This window comes from Paramisgurnus dabryanus, chromosome 3 (assembly GCF_030506205.2).
Source record: "Paramisgurnus dabryanus chromosome 3, PD_genome_1.1, whole genome shotgun sequence".
In the NCBI taxonomy this organism is placed as follows: domain Eukaryota; kingdom Metazoa; phylum Chordata; class Actinopteri; order Cypriniformes; family Cobitidae; genus Paramisgurnus; species Paramisgurnus dabryanus.
In genome coordinates this window covers 30,721,226-30,740,620 of record NC_133339.1, presented here as the reverse complement: position 1 = coordinate 30,740,620, position 19,395 = coordinate 30,721,226, and the positions used below count along the sequence as shown (strand labels likewise).

The following is a 19,395-nucleotide window of genomic DNA, read 5'->3' as shown; positions in this document are numbered from 1 at the left end:
CTCACTCTCTCGCTGTAGCGTTACGCCAACTCTCCATGAAACTCGTAATTTTGCAATTAGGACTGAGGAAGCAGGAGAGGCTCCTAAGCAGCTGGCTTACCGTCAACCTGACAGAAAGAGGAAATCCTCTTGTATTATTTACTCACTGTTTTCCACACAATGATGATTAAGGAAGGACTTGATCACAGCTGTGCTGGTTTTCCATAAAAAACCTTGAAAAACTTTCTGAAGTTCTCTCCTTCACTTTTTCATCTTCTGAAAACATGCTAATTATACACTCTAAAAAAGGATGTGTTTTTAGTGGCATATAGCTGTGGGATTGTGAATTGCAACCAACCTTAACTTCAAAATGCAATGAGAAGCTACAGTAGCCTGTCGTCATCTAAGAAAATGTAGGTATGAAATTAACAGTTTGTCTGTTTAGGGCTGCTGTAGAAACATGGCGGCGTCATCCATGTAAGGAGACCCGCTTTGTATATAGATAAAAAATGCCTCATTCTAAGGTAATACAAACATTACAATTCCATTATGTAAGGTCTTTATACACCACTAATAAAATAGTTATGTATATTATATTGCATTTCTGTCAAGAGATCCTTTTAGAAACTACACATTGCCCCTTTAATTTTTGTATGCTTTTTTTGTTATGCTGTTTAACACATCATGTGTCATTTTAACACCTTGTGTGTCGTTTTAACACCTCATGTGTCATTTTGTATTAAAATAAATAAAAGTGACAACACAGGTTGTTCCAATAAGAACACAGAGGTGTTTCGAGTATGTGTCTAGTTTGAGCACACTAAATGGGTTGTCCCAAAAATAACACAGATTATGTTGTTTTTAACATTTAAGTTTTTAGGGTGTAGAAGTTGTGAATTCTAGCTGGTCAGTGAATGGTATGCTTGTTGTTTGTCACCCTTCGCTGCCACTAACATTCAACTGTGGCTTTAACAGTGAACATCAGCAGAAATCAGCAGCTTCTCTTTAGCTGTAATGCCTGTATTTTTTCTAGTTAATGAATATAATTAATTAATAACATGATTCACTAATTCTCCTGGATTGTCGAGCAAAATGTTAAGGATATGCAAGACACCAAGACTGCTACTCTAATCCCAAATCAGGGGAACTGTGGAGCGAGTTACAGCGTGACTCTACTGCCCTTGAGCTCGGCACTTAACCGCAGGTTTCTCCGTGGAACTATGTATGTAATTAGTAGACGATAACAATACTGGATGGAAAAAACCCTGCTTAATGGGAAGAAACAATAAGGTCGCCTGTAGGATAGTTTTTAAGTCAAAACGTCATTAACTTACTTTTTTAGAAGAATTTCAATTAAAAGTCTAGCTTAAAGTCAGCGAAAGGCTAATGTTATTTATAGATGAAAACAGTTCACCCAAATATTATAATCCTGTTACCATAAAATCATTCTCATATTGTACAAACAATGCTTGTTTTGTGAATGAAACAAGAAAAGGATCTCTCTTATGAAACATCCAAGGCAACACATTCTTATTCCCGATTCGCCAAATCGTTTGCTCAGGTTCTGGCTAAAGGGGATACAGCTACGCCCAGGTCTCACGAGATGTTGGGTTTAGGTTTAGATTTGGGGGTAGGATTCGGATGAAAACAGCACTCATTCAGCAAGATTTCCCAAGATTTTGGCAGTAGCTGTATCCCTACTCCGCAACTATTTGCTCAGCACATCCTAGCATCATAGGGTAGCCCTTGGCATAACTTCATTGTTGGTTTGTTTGCCATATGTGTCAGAGCACCTCACCCTTCCACTGCTCTAAACCTTTCAGATTTTCGTCAGTATAAAATGAGACAAATAAATGTAGAGCAGAATGTTGAAAGAAAAAAAAGTAAAGGATACAACTGGTGTTATCCTCTACAGCCATGTGATAACCGTGTATAAGGAACAGAGAAAAATACAACGAGCTAGCATGACGCAACCAGTCACAAGATACGCTGCAGCCAATGGCATTCCACAATCAAAGCTGATTAGGAGACACATGAGAGCAAATGCTATTTGAAAGCCGACATAATGGTACTTTTGGCGGCAGTTTTTTGAATGTGTGATTTAATATCTTTATGGCGAATGTAGACATTGATCGCTTTTGCTTCCACTGCTTCCACAAATCTGTCATTTGGACTCAAAATAAATTCTGACTGTAATATCCTGGGTTTTATTTAATCTACAAACGAGTACGTTTAGGGGTAGGAGATAAAAATGTCATAATGGTAACATTATATCCCATTATATATTTTCATAATGACAATAAAATTCTCATGACTATTGCGTCTGGAATTGGTGCAAATGGTTTCTCATTGAAAGTAGAGCTGGGCAAATTTTTTTAAATAAAAATAAAAATCACCTGCGATTCTCCGATTCTCGTGTGTCTCATCAGTAAAGCCGGTGCAGTGACTAGTAGTAAATTGCCATCACCTGCATTCAGATGGAGCAGCATGTATTACACAGAGCTGAATTTTAAAGAGAAGATCACAAAATCGCGTTCATAATTGTGGGAAATCTCCTCTGATATTGTATGAGATTTTGTTAACTTCTCAGTGAAATACGGCTCTGTGTAGTAAATGCCGCTCCATCTGAAAGCAGGTGATGATGATTAACTACTAATCACCGAACCGGCTTTACACTTTTACAAAGGATGTGTTAATTTTTTGCCCAGCTCTAATTGAAAGCATCAAAAACGATGCCAAATGCGATTTATAAAGTAAGTGGGAACTGAGCAAAAGTCAATACGTGACAAGTTGTGAGGAAGAATGTGTTGTCCATGTTTGTTTTCCATTTTTTACTAAAAACTAAAGGGGGCAAGTCATGCTCCAATAAGGCCAAAAAAACATAAAACCGCTCACACAACATGTGCTATACGCTTCCAGTGAGTATTCACCAAATAAAGTGTTTCTTTCTGACTGAACAATGGTGTTAAACGTTTATACAACTTCTGGCTGAGAATCAGTTCATCATTACATAACTACATGACAGATCATTTTGCACAGTGGCTACACTGTATTCCAACAGAGCGCTATTCCTTTGTACATAACCTTCTGTAGGCAGAACTGTCTGTGTTCTCCAGCAAAGACCCTTCAGATTTCAGCATGCCTGAACTTGAACTTGCTGGAAAAAAACCCTCGGCACAAGAGGGGTCCGGCACACCAGATACAGCCAGAGCTGCTCTCAAAAATCAATGGAGAACTTCAACAAGTTCAGATGGAGTTCAACCAGATTAGAGGCGGTGACTAACAGAGTAAGAATAAGCGCAGGATCCAGAATAAAGAGAACAAAGTCTTCACATACTCATCTGTGGACCTGTAATTAGAGATAGTACTGAAGCCTGTGGTGGAAAAATGAAGACGCACAGCACCGTAGATAAAGCCATTGACCTGCTGTGACCAATAATTGCAGTCGCCTTTAAGAACATCCAGTGTCTTTAGTGCGTAAGAAGGGAGCATGAACTGAAATCACTTTTACAGCATAATTTAGACTCATACAGGGATGCGAACACTTGTGTTGGGTTTATGGAAGGAACAGCTATCTACTACAAATTGTAATATTACAAAAAGTGCTAAAACATCTTCAAAGTAATAAAATTTTAATAGGTGCACCTCACTAATCGACTCAATGCATTTACATTTAATTTAATCTATTAGGAGAAGTTTTTACCTGTAACACCTGTATATAACATGTATTTACACATGCAGCACGTGCACACACACACACACACACACACACACACAGCCATTTGCACTTTTAGATAATTATAATAGTTGAATCTAACCTAATACTGTCTGTGCAAAAGGATGAGCAAAAAGCTGTTTGATGGGTCCCTAACGGATTTCAACATGACTCCATATGGAAAACCTGCTCATAGCTGAAAAACTATTTTAAGCATGTCCCACTGTTGTAATTAAACACAACTAGACACGTGAACATCTGCAGTGAGGATATCACACAAATCTGAACAGCAGGTAGAATCAAATTAAAAGGCTTTCACTGTGAAGATAGTAAAAGATGCATACAAAGTAAAAAAAAAAAAAAAACTCAAAAATGACAATTCTGTCATCATTTACTCACCCTCATATTGGTACAAACCTGTATAAATTCCTTAGTTTTGATGAACACGGAGGAATATATTTTAAGGAATGTTTATAACCAAACCATTCATGAGCCGCTTTCACTTCCATAGGATTCTTTTTTTCTACTATGGAAGTGAATGGTGCTCATGATCGGTTTGAGAAAATGATGACCGAATTTTCATTTTTGGGTGAACTATCCCTTTAAGGAGATGACTAGTTACCAATGTTCCCTCTAAGCTGCGCGCGTGCGCGGCCGCGCAGGCCAGCCAAAGTGGCCGCGCAATAGATTTGTCAGACCGCGCACATTTTTCAGACCGCACATAAACATTGATGCATTTGCTGTTGTAAAAGAATTAAGAGAGAGAGAAGGCGAGTGTTCTAGAAGGAGAAGAAACTTTCAACCAATCGCTGATCTTGCTACGGTGACAGACACTTTTATGAGCCAATGGTAGCAGCGCATTCAGTTCACACAGTGACGCTGCCAGCACGGACGAGCACAGAGTGAGAGCGAGCCAGATGAGCAGCTGCACGGGTCGATCTCAAGAAACTAAAATATTTATTAAGAGGAAAAAGTTCAGATTCAAAACAGTGATTTAAAACAAATTATTGGATTCCTGAAGTGATGCGATAACTTGGAAAAGCTGTCGCTAGAGTGAGGAGAGAGCAAAATAGAGAATTAGAACGGAGGCAGATGCAGAATCACAGAGCATCAAAACACTGCGAATGAACTTCTTCTTTTAAATAAGAAGTTAAAATGTATGCTTTGGTGAGTTATATTCTAAATATTAACTTGACATTGTGGCATAAGTGTTGCAAATTTGGCAGCAAACTATGAGTTTTATTAGTTTGTTTACATTGGCCGTTGGTATATAACGAACGAGCTGAAGCTATTTACATTTGAAAGTTAACAGTCAAGTAACGTAAATGTGATTAAAAAATAAAATTTTAAGTGTCAATATGTTCAATAAGTGTTGAAACCCTGAGTTAGGTTGTTATTTGAAATGTTTACATGATGCTTATTGATAAATCTGTTGAACTGAAGATTAATTACTGTTCTGCCTTGTGTTTTTACAAGGCTGGGTTTTTTTGTGAGAATTTCGAACATCTGTAAAGTTCTCCTGCTCCATCTTGGACACGCGAGACAATTAAGTGAAGGTGTATACAAAAAGGCGAGCCAACCAGATCTGTGCTTTGAATTCATCAGAACTGGTAGGAGGGTATTTTTCCTTTTTGTTTCGGACAACTACTAGGACGTGAATTCGCTGAAACTTCATTTTCCGTATTTTCTTGGATTTTCTTTAAAGGACAGGACACTGACTTTGAACTGAACTATTTGAACTATATAAAGGAACAAACGGTCCTTTGAACCGAGTCAATTGATTCATGAATTCAACCCAACAGAGTCATTTAAGTGAATCATGAATTTGGATTACAAACAAAATGAAACAGTGTTACACTTTTACAAGTATTTTATTTATTTATTTATTTGCACTGTAGTATATGAGAACTGATTTTCAGCTTGAGGTGAACGGTTCAATCTGCTAAACCCAGGTACCTGGTAAATTCAAAGAGAGTGTTAATTACATGTATTGGGATTTATACACAGGCCCACATTGAACATTATACGTGTGTATACACTAAACCCCGTTACACGCTACACTGTCATCTCTTTGAATCTCCTATGGTTAACGCAGGCTCGTGTTCATTTTCGGCAGGTCGTGTGGTTGCGAATTCCTCACAGTACTGAAATGTGTGCTCAGAAAAAAAATTATTTGCTCAGTGCTGAAAAAAATTAGAGGGAACATTGCTAGTTACTAGCAATTGCTTATTGGGGCATGTTGAAGAATTTAACTCAAAGGGTGTGATTTCTTTCAGATTTTCTATTGATCTTTAGTGTTATTATTTACATTCCAGTGTTTCACCAATCATGACATTTTATCCAAAAGTTAAAACGTCTTTAGCAAAGCATGATAGTAGTAAATACTGCAACAAGAATGCTAACACTTCACTTCATAGGATGTTTAAAATATGCATTTAACTGTAAATTCCTACCTTGACACTGGAATCCTTGTTTCCCAAATCCCCTAAAAGAAAAAAAACAGAAAATCAAAACCTTTTACAAACCAAAACATTTACATTTCACATAGGCTATGTTTGTACAAAAACAATAAGCCACTTGTTTGACCTGTCGCATATGACTCACCCATTCCTCTCCTCCTAATTTCATGTCGTAAAAAGGCTTGTAACTATGAATCCACTGTTCATTGAAATATTTACATTTACACACCTTTTTACATTTCAGTTACATTTATATTGCATCATTTATTTGAGCAAGTAACAAATGACAAAATATAGTGAGCTACTTAGGTAAATTCACCATGGTTTATTATTGCAAAAGTGAGGTAAAGTTTTTGGCTGACTGATTACCATTTGTACTACCATAATTTTACTATAACTATAATTGTTTAACCTGTTGTTCTCCAGTAAGATCATCGTAAATTTTGTGTTGTTTACTGGTTTGACCACAATACCGTAGTTAAACCATAAATTATCGTTAAAAATCCCACACACAAACGCCGCTGTGGTCATCAAGAGCGCGGATGACAGAAACAGTTCACAGATATTGACAACAGACGAGCGCTTTCTAGGTTGCGAGACGCAAACGTTAAAGGCGACTTTCTGTGCAACTGTAACAGGTTCATTTCAGCAGACAACAAACTACAGAGCGTCCAATCTCTTGCTTACCAGATAAAGTCCGTGCAGTGGCTACAAAAAGTAGGTTGCTTGAAGAAACGAGCGATAAACTTGTGATCCTTCACTTCGTGAACGTTTTTCTGTCTCAGGGCACCTTGTCGCGCGAAACCCCTCATGGGCTCGCTTCCCTCCTCTCCATCGCTGTTGTTTTGCGCCGGGTCAGCCATTGTCAACGCGGTAAAAATTTACGCAAACCTATAACCGTAGCGAGTTGTGAGGAGTGTGAACATGTAATGCAAAGCTTCAGACTGCGATGAACTCTCTCAAGCGCTGCGCTCGGAGTCCCGCTCCGCCCAAGTGTGCCCTCCTTACGCATACACACACACATAAGGTATGTTCGACTTCATGTAGTGCTGCGCAGACGGATCAGATGTGACATAACAGTACCGCGAGAGAGATTCGAAAGCTGTGCTCTCGCGGTACTTCGGTGTCATATTTTGATGTAGTCCTAGTCCAACACACTCACTGTGAGTGGCGTTGAGACTCCGCCCCCCTCCCACTCATTTACTTTTGGCAAGAGGAGCTGATTGATGCAGATGTGTGAAAGCTCTCACAAGTACATGAAAGCTCTCAAAAGCATAAAGGAGACAATAGTAGATTTATCAAATAAAATAACACATCTACACATTACTAGAAACTGTCAATCATACAGCCTATCACTGACTGACTGACACCTGTAAATGATGTGTAAAAGAGATTTAATTAAGGGCTAGAATTGAAATCATAATGAAATCACATTTGTGTGCCGCTATTTTCTCTTTTTATGTCAAATATGTTAAAGAAAGAGTCATATTTATTTATTGAATGGTGGTCCCTTATATTTAGATTTGGAAGATGCTTTTATCCAGAGCAGCCTACATTCTGTTTTCTTGGTAATTGACCTTTGGACTATTAATGATATGCCGAACAAATTGAGCTACAGGATTGTGGTCATCTATTATGTTTTAAAATGACTGGTTATAAAATTGGATCTAGAATACTTTACAGTGCCTGTAGCACAGGTGACATCCACTTACAGAGAGCAAAGTTATTTTGGTGATTACTCACCTAAAATGATGCATAAGCTTTGTTACATAATTTTTTGTTGTGTGTCCCAGCTGACACTATTGAGTCGAGTTGTTTCATTCCTGTTCAGTGACGCACTACAAGTAGGAGGCAAGGACATCCAGCGTCTGAGAACACAATGGCACCATGCACTTACGGAGAGAGACTGGTGTGAATAGCAGCAGGGGGCCTGAACTCCCTGGGCTGATGTCCTCATACGTCTGTTGATCATATGGTGTGATTCATTATTTATTATTTTTTAAACGCTATACTCAGATGTTTTGATATAAATCACTACCATTTGGAAGAATGCAACCTTATTTGGTGCACAAATAAGCTAACTGTTTAAATAAGAGTAATAAGTGTAGTAATTTCATAGAATCTCTAATAAAAAACGTCTTCCACACACTTTATGGTTTCTTTTACAACACCAGACTTTGACACCAGACTTTGCTCTATTAAACGCTTAAGGCCTCATGGTTAAATTCATATCTGTTGCTGATTAAACGCTCTATCTCAATTGTGTAGCTTGCTTGCTTATCAGTCAATTTTGTGTCTAGAGTCATTGTGAATGTTTGCGTCTGTCTCCCTTGTTGAATACATTTCCTCTTGACTTGGTTGTCACTTCTGCCTTTTCCTGTGTTAAAGGAGGAGTCAGAAAAGACTGTGAAGTGCACATCAGCATGTGAAATGGACACAAATGCTGGTGTTATTGAGAGAGATGCAATGTTAAGTGCAGAGAGATCACCTGATGCCCACTATCTTACAGCAAACAGAACAGCGTACCTGCTCTACACCCACAAAGCACACTACACTTTTTACTGGCAGTCGCCCCCACACACAAAGCATATCTACATGCAGTGAAACCTTATAATCTAGTCCTCTTTGTATGTACAGTAATTGCTCTTTTGTTAGTTTGCGAAGTAGTTTCTTAAAACTGGATCCTATTGTGGTATTAACTTTGAGCACATGCTTTGCAGTAGAAATATTTTATCATCAGAAAATACATTTCAATATCCAGACTGAAGGTGAAATCGCGCCCCCTACTGTTGGACTATTTGCATATTCACTCGTTATAACACTGTGGTGGAAAATAGCGTTTTTTTGCATCCCGTTTTATAATCTTGTACATCCCTGCTCTTACTATTTGTATAATCCACATGGTATTAAACATGATGTAACGTGTTTCCTAAAATGGCTTGTAACCTTTTCTCTTTCTTTCCGTAATGCTCAACGCAATAAACTGAGTGCCAGTCTATTTTCTCGATGGTTGCTATGGAGATGCCTTTTTATATGGTGATAAATATAGGTTAATCACATCCTTTAATGCACTTAGGATTTTCTTTCCTGGCAGATGAACATGACACAAAAAGTAATATGTTCTTCATAGCAGTTTAAAAATATACACACCAATCCCTAGTTTCTTGAATTTTTTATGTTTAAACATGATTTTAATTTACTTAAACAGTCTCTGCAGACATGTCCAAATGGTTTTATAGACAGGATTAAGCAATGTAACACAGAGCAAGGCTGCAAAAGGTTAATCTAACGTTACCACTATAACAATTCAAATATTTTAAATCTTTTAACTTTTAAAGGTCTTTAGTTAGTGTGTTATGTTGCTGTTAAAGCATAAATACCTGCAAAATGATAAAGCTCAAAGTTCACTGCCAGGCGATATATTTTCTTTAACCGAAATCCCCTTTTAAAGCCTACAGCGAACGGGTGTTTGGACTACAGCCCTCTACTTCCCGGTTGAATGACGTCAATAAAACGTTTTTTTTTACTAAACTCCGCCCACAGGAATACGTCAGTCGTCAGCTTTGGCTTAAACGGCTCTGCTAAGCTAAGCTGCTGTCGAATCACAACACACTTAACAAACTACACAACTCGTTAAGTATTTCTGAAGGACGGACTTCACAGAACAAGGCAGGCATCGACCCGTTTTTGGACAGTGAGAACAGCGGTATACAGATAAGTAAATTGTGTGAAAAATAACGCGTTATTTTCGTTATAAAATCACATCTTCAAAAACACAGGAAGAACGGGACCTTTAATTATTCAGCATTACTTGTCAGTCAGCTGAAGTTCTAAAGCTACAAACAGAAGCTTGAAATCAAATACTTTATTACTAAACTGAATTAAAATGGCAAATAACCTGTTGCACAATTCATAAAGCAAAATGTAAAACAGACATAGAAATCACTTTATTGAGTGAATACCTTCAACAATACAAAAACACGATTTATAATCCAGAATCTTACTGTAATACCATTTTATAACGCGTCCAGCAGAACAATCTCCACAGTGCGCTCTTGGGTAAATCTGTTACAAGGTGTACTCATGAATGCAAGCATGGCTTCATAAAAAAATCAAAGATGAAAAGAAAGAAAGTAGGAACAAGTCTGAAAGTCAATCACTACAATCCATATACTAAACTAACCTGTCAAAAAAATTTAACAAAAAGGTGGAAGATAACATAAACAGTTATAGGAAAAGCAAAGTTCATTGCAGTTCTGCTTTATACAAACCATTTGTTGACTGTAGGATGCAAGCATAACATTTTACTCCAATACATGTCAGATCAAGTAAAAAGGCGTGTCTGTCAGTCTGTTGACTGAATATCTGTGGAAAAGAAATGAAAATGCACAACTTTGTCCTTTCTTTACACCTTTCCACTTACTCCTTACCCAGCCATAGGATTAAATGACAAACCCCAAGACTTCACACAGAGCAGAACGAGTGTCTGTAAATTTTGAAAAGGAGAGGCATGTGGGTGTGGGTTATTGTGACTGCCTCTCTTCAGGTGTGTTGTCAGAGGCCTGGGCTTCTGCTGGGGGTCCAGAGCTGCTTTCAGATGGAGCGGTGCTGTCGCTGGTGCCCTCATCTGTAGCGCCCTCTGCAGGCTCAGGTTGGGCAGGTTTCTCTCCAGCTGCAGCTGAGGCACCTTGCTCCTCCTGCGGTCCTTCAGATGCTTCAGCAGGATTCTCATCTGCAGAAAAGACACCACGTAGGACATTTAATGTCAAAATGTGTTATACTCTACCATTTAGAGGTGGTTTCCCAGAGAGGGATTAGATTAGTCCTAGACTAAAATAAATGTAAGAGGTGTCCAAACTGAAAACAACTTCGACTGACATATCTTAAAATACATCAGTGCTCTTTGTTTTGCCTCTAAATGCACACAAGTAACATTTTTAGTAAGGCATGTTTGTTAAAACTAGTTATATTTCCTAATTAAACTACGATCTTGTCCTGGTTTAAGATAATCCCGGTCTGGGAAACCACCCCTTAATATTTTATAAAAGGTTTAAAGGGCAGAATGGTGGTCTAACCTGTCTCCATAGGGGTGGGTTTGTCCTCCCCATCCTTGGCCTCGCTGGACGAGGTTTGTTCTGGGTTGGCATTAGACTGCGCGCTGGCAGGCTGTTGCTCTTCTTGAGCGGCTCTCTCCACCTGCTCCGCTGCTTCCCGCTCTCTTTCCTCCGCCCTCCGGCGAGCTGCCTCCTCTGCGGCAGCCATTTCAGCTGCCAGCTTCTCCATGTCCACCTCCACCTTCAGACCGCACAGCTATACAAACACACACAAACCGCTCATCAATCACTGACAGCCAATTTGGCACCCAAGCTTAGCCTAAATATGATGGCTATTAATTCACCAACAAAACGAATTTCACACCCGTTTCAGTTCATTGTTGAAGGAATCTGTGCTCTCCAGAAACCTTCTTTTCTTGTCCTGATGCCGGTCCTCGATTTGAAGGAGCTCTGCTTCAAGCTTCCTCTGAAGATGATCAAAAATAAAGTCACAACCACGCAAAGCATCAAGGCTTTCTACATACACGTGTCTGTTAATGTGCCTACCTGGTGAACCATGAGGGACTGGACTTGGCGCTTGAGGACCTGCATGCGAGCGGTGGTCACCACTGAGCGAACATCAGGCACTACAACTTCACTGAGGATGTCGCTGATAAGCCGGTGGTTCCTCTGGAAACGAGCTGCTGCGGTATGCTTCATGGAGAACCCGTCGTCATAGTCTACAGTACACATTTATTTTAAGTACTAAATCACATTTTAAAATTTCAGTAAATAATGCTTTACAGGGTTCCCACGCCTTAGTTAACTTTGAATTCAAGGACCTTAAAAGGACTTTCCAGGTCCAATACCCTCAAATTCAAAGACTAAATGTTGGGACACATTTTAAGTGAGAGCAAGGTTACATCGTGTTACCCGTTAGGATACATTGTTACATTTCCCTTTCGAGGGAACTCGCCCTATGTCGCTGCAGTGACACTTTGGGGACGCCTCCAGGGGTAAGTGGTGCGTCTGAATGTGTTTATCAAATTCAACCAATAGTGAGGCTTAACGACAAAGACAGGGTGACGCGGGAGCCCGGAAGTAGATCCGCTATCTGAAATATTGCCAAAAGACGGTGCTACAGGGACGCAGGAAGTTTGGGAATGGAGACGCAGCGTCTCGTTCCCTACTCAGGGAACAAGTGATACATTAGTAGCCCGAGACATTTTCATGTGTCAAACACAACTATGCAATAAAAGCATTTTGTTAAGAATCAACATTTGCATACAGAAGATATAAGCATTTAACCCTGGAGAACCCAAGAACCCTTTTATGAGCAGCAATTAACATTGGTCAAATTTGACCCCGTGGGTTCTCCAGGGTTAAAGCAAAGAGTTTAGCACGTGTGCTTAAAAAGTCTAGAATTTTATGATATTATCCTACACTACACAGGGAATATGGATTTTTATCCAGAAAGATTCAAGCACTTTCAATGACGTTTATCTATGCATGTTTATTTTCAAAAACTTCCCAGGGCCTTGAATCCCCCCCCCAGATTCACAAACTTTCCAGGATTTTGTATAAGATTGTAAGGAAGTGCCACAAATCTAAAATATATATATATAATCTATCTATCCCTGAGCTGAGGCTAACCAACACAGTGATGTATCATTTTATTCTTTCCATGAAATGTGGGCAATCTCACCATCAGGGTCCTCAGCAGGTTGGATGCTCATATAGGGCTCGCCTTTGTCTAGTCGTGACTGCCTCTGCCTGCTCTCCTCCTCCTGGGCGGCTTCTGCGCGGTTCTTGGCGTTGACGTATGCCAGGTAGGCTGGAGAGTTGTGGTAGGCCTTCATAGAGTCATTATACTCGATCTAGAATCAGATAAATGTCTTAGTATTTTAAAGAAATCAAATACATTTGAGGCTGCCTCCTCTACTGGTAGCAACCAACCTTCTCCGCTTCGTACTCGTTTAAATAGTCCTGCTTTTCCTCATCAGTGAGGTCCCTCCACATGCCACCAATGATCTTTCCTATCTCCCATAACTTCAGGTCAGGATTAGAGGCTTTAACTTGGTCCCAAACCTGTGAAAGAAACAAGTGTCACTTAAAAGTCAACAGAAACCAGTGTGGGATCCCGGAAACTTGCAATAAAAGATGGGAGGGGTTGAAAGATAGAGCACCAATTTTATGTCCCCCTTCTGCCCAATATTTAAGCATGAAAGCATGATTGTAATGAATATTATGAATTACATTCCTTTATAAAGGAAACATTTAAATTACAAAAAAGAAATTTGATAGAATGAGAAAAATCATGTTTTAAAAGATCAAATGTAGAAGAGTTTAGATGCAAAACCCTCTAAGTGCGTCTGACATGTTTCTTGTAAATGAGCATTTTTTTTATATCAGGCTCTTATGTTTATATTTAGTAATTTCAGGTTTAAAGGTTATGAAAAGGTTCTTTTTGACATAGGTGGCGTTTAGTGGCTTTTGCTTCTGAGCTCTTCAAATAAAAACTTAAAATGTCTAGTATTCAACCAACCAAACTGATCAACAGAAAGCTTATAAATTTGCTTATATGCAAAGCAGAAAGAAAAAAACATGAGTGTATCCCATTAGCTGGTGACTAGATGTCGGCCCAGTCTTTGTTCAACAGAGAGAGATGAAAGCAATGAAGCGATGTTGGCGGTCTACCCTCAGGAGGGGCGGACCCTGCCTTCAAGCTTTGCAGAAGGACTCCCTTCAGAGATTCAAAATACAAGCAGTAAAAGCAGACACCGTGGGTGTCTTACCTTCCTGCTTACCTTCCGGCTATACCGCATGTAGGGCATCAGCGGCTTGTCGGGCGGTTTGGGCGGCTTAGGAACAGTGATCCCTGAGGAGTTCTGTGGGAGAGGGAGAGAGGCCCACCAGGGGCATTAAGAGATCACAGAAGGTCATACGAGATCATCACAGCACAGTCAAAATGGAGCACTATGGAGGAATGGACTGCAGACGAGAGCACAACTGAAAACAATGAAAGCATGATCTGCTTCGGATATGGGACACGAGACGTACCAAATACACCACAATATCATTACACTGACAATGCCATGCATTAATCTCTTTGAAAAACAAAACAACGGTCCTTAATGCATAGTTTCTCTAAAATTATTTTGCAGAGGTCTGAATAAAACCAGCCAAAAGCTAAAATGCCACAAGCTTACGAGGAAGCTGTGCCAAGTCACCAGTGCATGATGCTATTAGCCAAGCAGCAGCGCTATGCTGTTTGGCACGTGCATCAGAGGTCATGCGAGCGGACGAGGATTAATTCTCGTGCATGATGTAATGATAGGATGGCCAATGGGGAAAGGGAACGGTTCTGGGAAGCAATCACTCAAATCAGAATCCGTCCAATTACAACAACCTACAAATCGATTGAGTGACTGCTACACAGAAAACACAAGGATTATGAAAGCTACTAGTTGAGAGCTAGACAACTACCCAAGACTCAAGGGGTCTTCATTCTACAAACTATGAAATCAATCTGTACAGTTGCATTTCACTCTATTTTAAATACAAGACGAATATTCAGTCAGGCTGTCCTCTTGTTTGTTCGGGGTTTTAGTCCCTCTGCTGTCGCTAGGGCCCTAGTTGGCCACGGTCCTACCATTACCCTGTTGTTCCCGCCGGGGTTCCCTCCCAGCCTGTAGTTGTTGTAGGCCAGATGGCTGTATGGGTTGTACCCCACAAACCCAGGGGTGGTGGGCATTTGCTGATGGAGACAAATGAGACAAAACACGAATGAGAAATGACACAAACAAGGAAGGAAGGGACAAAAAAATGAAAAGGAGATCCTGTTTTGTTTTCAGTCATGATTTGCAAAAAAAACATGCAAAAAGCAGCAATCTTTGATAGCAGCGCAACCTGGCATTACCCTACATCCATTTGTAGCAAAGCCACAGGCACTATGGTTGGTGGTGTTGGGCCGAACCCAATGAGGTACTAATAGGCTTCATTAACTGTACGGGTTCATAAAAAACACCTGGTAACATACCGCCGTAATGATCATTTTGAAAACTGGGTCTGTAATCTGACTAATACAACAGCGTCTGGAACATATGGATGAAATGTTTAACCCTACCTTAAGAAACAAAGTAATAAAAAAATTAATTTGCCACTCGAACTGGAACTAAAAATAAGCTCAGAATTTATTCTGTACAGTACAACAGTACTTTTAATCCATAATGGATAATCAAAGCCTTGCAAACAAGGCAGCAAACTTAATCTATACAAAAACAAAAGCCCCACCCCATGTGATACTGTGACCTTCCCACAATCCTCTCATCTCTAAAGCTAGAAGTATAGTTCAGATTTTAGGCATACGCAAGGGTCAGCATACAGTGTGCGTGATGCAAATATCTTCATTAGAATAGTATGCGTGCACTGTACGTGCACCCACAATTTTTTTTAACCGCGCATACTTCATACGCATAGGTCGCGTATGCATCGAACGTGTATGCGTTTGACCGTACACGTAAAAAAATATTCCGGGCTTAAGTAACTTATAATACAGGTTTGAATGATGGAGGGGCCATATGGATGATTGGCATGTACTGAATACTTACTGTTGTGGGGGCTGGGGCAGGGGGAGGGGCATAGGATGGCCGTTCTGTGAGAGAAAAAGGGGAAAAATTGACAGTTTGTGACGAACGAGCCCTGGCACAGTTGGTGTAGCCACCGGGCAAACATACTTATTCGTCACATATATTTATAAATTAACTCTTTGGAGGCCATTACATAGGACAGGCAAAGATTTAAGTGTTAATATCAAATACAGGAGTGAAAAGTTTGTCCAATAAAACCTTTAATTTTAATGATACAGATGGGTGGCCTTAAACGGGATACAAACAAATCTGTAAGGTCTTTATAATCAATTAGTTGAAATGTGTTCTTACTTGACATCTTGTTTGTTGGATTGAGGATATCAGGCTATCCCCATCATTTGGTTCTGTAATAGGGTAAACACTTATTAGACGCATAGGCATGCTTTCAGTCTTTACTAATATATGATAAATCACAACAAGAAAAAACGTGATTATTTTTAATTCAGTACGAAAAATATTATTTTATATCCCTACGCTTGTTTACAAATATGCGCTGGTTTAGTTAAATTTAAAATGCATAATTATATCTATAAATATATTTATTTATTCATATTAATATAATAATAAAGAAAAACTCATCATCCTAAATGAAATAAATTCATAACAAGTTATGAAAAAGCTAAAACAGTGGATTTGTGGTGAAATAAACGAGAAATTGGCATGTTTGTATGACTCTCAGGCCCGTGCTGGATGCGGATAATGGCGCACACAATGAGGCGAATGAGCTTACAGCTCGCTAGAGATTTACACAAAACAACTTTCCAAATCGCATCATGTTCTTAACAATATATTTAAATGTGCTTTATTAGCATAAGTTTTGAGGTAAGGTATTAATCTTGGCGAGCTATAAGCTTTCAGAATGCATGAAGACAAGCCGGTTGAGATGCTAACATGCACAACATCAATGAATGAAACAGGCTGTCACTAGCTGGATATCACCACAATAAAAGATTATGTTTAACAAAGAAAGACAGGTGTATTCTGGTAATTCGGTGAGAAAACGTGACTTTAAATCGTTAAGATTACATTTAATGTTGCCAAAGTCATATTTATTTTTATTAACACAAGCCGCGGTTATCGGAACTGCATTAGCAATCTGGCTAGCTAACGTCCGATAACCGTTTAATTTGTCCAAAACCATAGTGCACATCAAAAAAGTGACTATAATATTCTCGCATTCAATCTATAATGTAATATAAATTGCATCCTGATTGCTAAATACAGTTAATCATTTGGAATAAAAATGATTTGCAGATACTCACCCCCAGCTCCTTTGTTCCCTCAATGGTGCTCCGCCAGGATGTGACACACATAGGGCTTCACAAGAGCCGTTTTACAATCACACTGCTGCCCCCTATCGGTCACAGTCTAATACTGCAATGAGCCAACGCCACAAAAGAACAATACTGGACAAAATTAAACGCATTCATCTTCATGTCAGTCCAAACATGTTTGACTTTCTTTAGCAGAACACCAAACAAGACATTTTGAACATTGGCAATCACTGACTTCTATTGTATAAAACTGCTGAGACACATTTGTGACCCCGTCTGTGAAATCCAGGTTAAAGTCTCATTATGAAATGAGGAGCATTAAAGTTTGATTTCAACCATTAAAGTATATTTCATAAGACTTTTTTAAAATGTCAAATAAATCTTTGGTGTCCCCAGAGTATGTATATGGAGTTCTAGCTCAAAATACCATATAGATCATTTATTATAACATGATAAAATTGGCACTTTGTAGGTGTGAGCAAAAATGTGCGGTTTTTGGGTGTGTCCTTATAAATGCAATTGAACTGATCTCTGCACTAAATGGCAGTGCCGTGGTTGGTTAGTGCAGATTAAGGGGCGGTATTATCCCCTTCTGACATCACAAGGGGATCCAAATTTCGATGACATACTTTTTCACATGCTTGCAGAGAATGGTTTACCAAAACTAAGTTACGGGGTTGTTTTTTTTTCACATTATCTAGATTGATAGAAGCACTGGGGACCCAATTATAGCACTTAAACATGAAAAAGTCACATTTTCATGATATGTCCCCTTTAATTTAACTTTACATTTTAACTTTCAATCTTTGACATAGCCTTACTCAGTGAATATTAGAGATATCAAGGTTATATTTTCATAGACTGTTCTTTACATCATGGAGAATGGTTTATGTCAAGTGCTTTGTTAAATTAAGCTTTTTAGATTTAGCAATAACATTATGCATACAAAGTGCTTTTTCAAATGACTAATTACCAATAATATAATAATTTCAAAATAGCATAATTTTATTGCAAAGCTCATGATAATAGGGGAACCATTTGGTGCTACAGAGCACCTATATAGCACCTCTGTAGAACCACTTATGGTTCAACATAGCACAATATGGTTCTATGGTGCTACACAGATTATAGATAATGTTTAGCACTAAAATTGCTCCCCTATGATTACGAGCCAGTCAACCACTTTTAGTGCTATCTAGCGCCATTTTTGTGTGTACAGTTATGTTTTATTCATATTCATGTTTAGATGAGATTTTTTAGATAAGATATTAAGGAAACATGTATATTTCAATATTTGTTGCTAAGTTTTGTTGCTAAATCTGACAAAATTTGTAACATATTTTATTATGCCTTACCATGCCAAAAAGGTATCTGCATGCAAAATATCCATAAAATCCATTCTCCATTTAAAAAAATAATAATATCCATCATTATTCAACAGACTCTGTTACATTTATGCATTTGACAGACGGTATATATATTTTTTAATCAACATGTGTTCCCTGGGTTTGAACCCATGACCTTTTGCTCTGCCAACACAATGCTCTACCACTTAGCTCCATTTAACCATGTGATTCCATTTGGCAGTATTTTCATACGTTTGATGTTTCTGCCCGCATCTCAGCATGCCTGAGGGACATCTCACTCTGGATGAAGAATCACCATCTCCGGCTTAACCTTGCAGAACTGCTTGTCATATCATCTGAACCAAAGATTCATCACAACCTTTCCATTCAGGTAGGTTCCTCGACCATCACGCCATCCAGGACAGCCAGAAACTTGGGAGTGGTCATTGATTATCAGCTTAGCTTCACGGCCCATGTTGCCAGCACCGCCCGCTCTTGTAGATTCATTCCCTACAATATTAGGAAAATAAGACCTTTCCTAAATGAGCACGCTATGCAGGTCCTAGTCCAAGCTCTTGTCCTGTCCAGGCTGGACTTCCAGCCTACACAACCAAACCCCTACAGATGATTCAGAGCGCAGCGGCAAGAGTGGTCTTTAATGAGCAAAAGAGGGCACACGTCACTCCTCTCTTTGTTAAGTTACACTGGCTTCCTCTAACAGCTGGCGTCAAATTTAAAGCTCCTGGCCTTTAAAAGCACCACTGGGTCAGCACACCCCTTACCTTTATTTGCTTATACAGCCTTACTTACCCTCTCGATCCCTGCGCTCTGTCACCGAGCGACGGCTTGTGGTGCCATCTCAAAAAGGAAAAGAAACATTATTGCGTACCCTCTCTGGAGCTGTTCCTCATCTGTGGAATGATCTGCTGACTCTGTAGCT

At 39.2% G+C, this 19,395-nt stretch overlaps 2 protein-coding genes and 1 long non-coding RNA gene across 11 annotated transcripts in view; 1 reads left to right on the top strand and 2 right to left on the bottom strand.

The window, feature by feature from the left end:
• The window catches only part of prkcbb (protein kinase C, beta b), a 173,285-nt gene extending 166,119 nt beyond the window's left edge, over positions 1-7,166 (bottom strand). For all 4 annotated transcript variants that reach the window (XM_065275373.2, XM_065275386.2, XM_065275367.2 and 1 more), the window contains exons 1-2: positions 6,841-7,166; positions 6,148-6,179 (exon numbers count right to left, since the gene is read on the bottom strand). In XM_065275373.2, coding sequence (XP_065131445.1) covers positions 6,148-6,179; positions 6,841-7,016 — 208 coding nt within the window. In that variant the 5' untranslated portion in view covers positions 7,017-7,166. The remainder of the gene's footprint in view (positions 1-6,147; positions 6,180-6,840) is intronic.
• On the top strand, positions 2,658-5,265 carry LOC135764542 (uncharacterized). The gene is made up of 2 exons (XR_010540123.2): positions 2,658-4,861; positions 5,171-5,265. It is a non-coding gene; the product is annotated as an uncharacterized lncRNA (long non-coding RNA).
• Positions 7,167-10,078: 2,912 nt separating the features above from the next.
• On the bottom strand, positions 10,079-17,179 carry smarce1 (SWI/SNF related BAF chromatin remodeling complex subunit E1). Of its 6 annotated transcripts, none has more exons than XM_065275410.2 (11): positions 17,098-17,179; positions 16,127-16,179; positions 15,797-15,840; positions 14,839-14,943; positions 13,982-14,074; positions 13,143-13,274; positions 12,892-13,063; positions 11,754-11,926; positions 11,572-11,673; positions 11,229-11,463; positions 10,079-10,885 (listed from the first exon to the last, which is right to left on the bottom strand). In XM_065275410.2, the coding sequence occupies exons 2-11, from the start codon at positions 16,131-16,133 to the stop codon at positions 10,677-10,679; spliced, it is 1,272 nt and encodes a 423-aa protein (XP_065131482.1). In that variant the 5' UTR covers positions 16,134-16,179; positions 17,098-17,179; the 3' UTR covers positions 10,079-10,676. The 6 variants fall into 6 exon arrangements, with proteins under 6 accessions (XP_065131482.1, XP_065131588.1, XP_065131525.1 ...); XM_065275516.2 differs by having other exon boundaries at positions 13,994-14,074; XM_065275453.2 differs by having other exon boundaries at positions 14,845-14,943.
• Between the last annotated feature and the right edge of the window lie 2,216 nt (positions 17,180-19,395).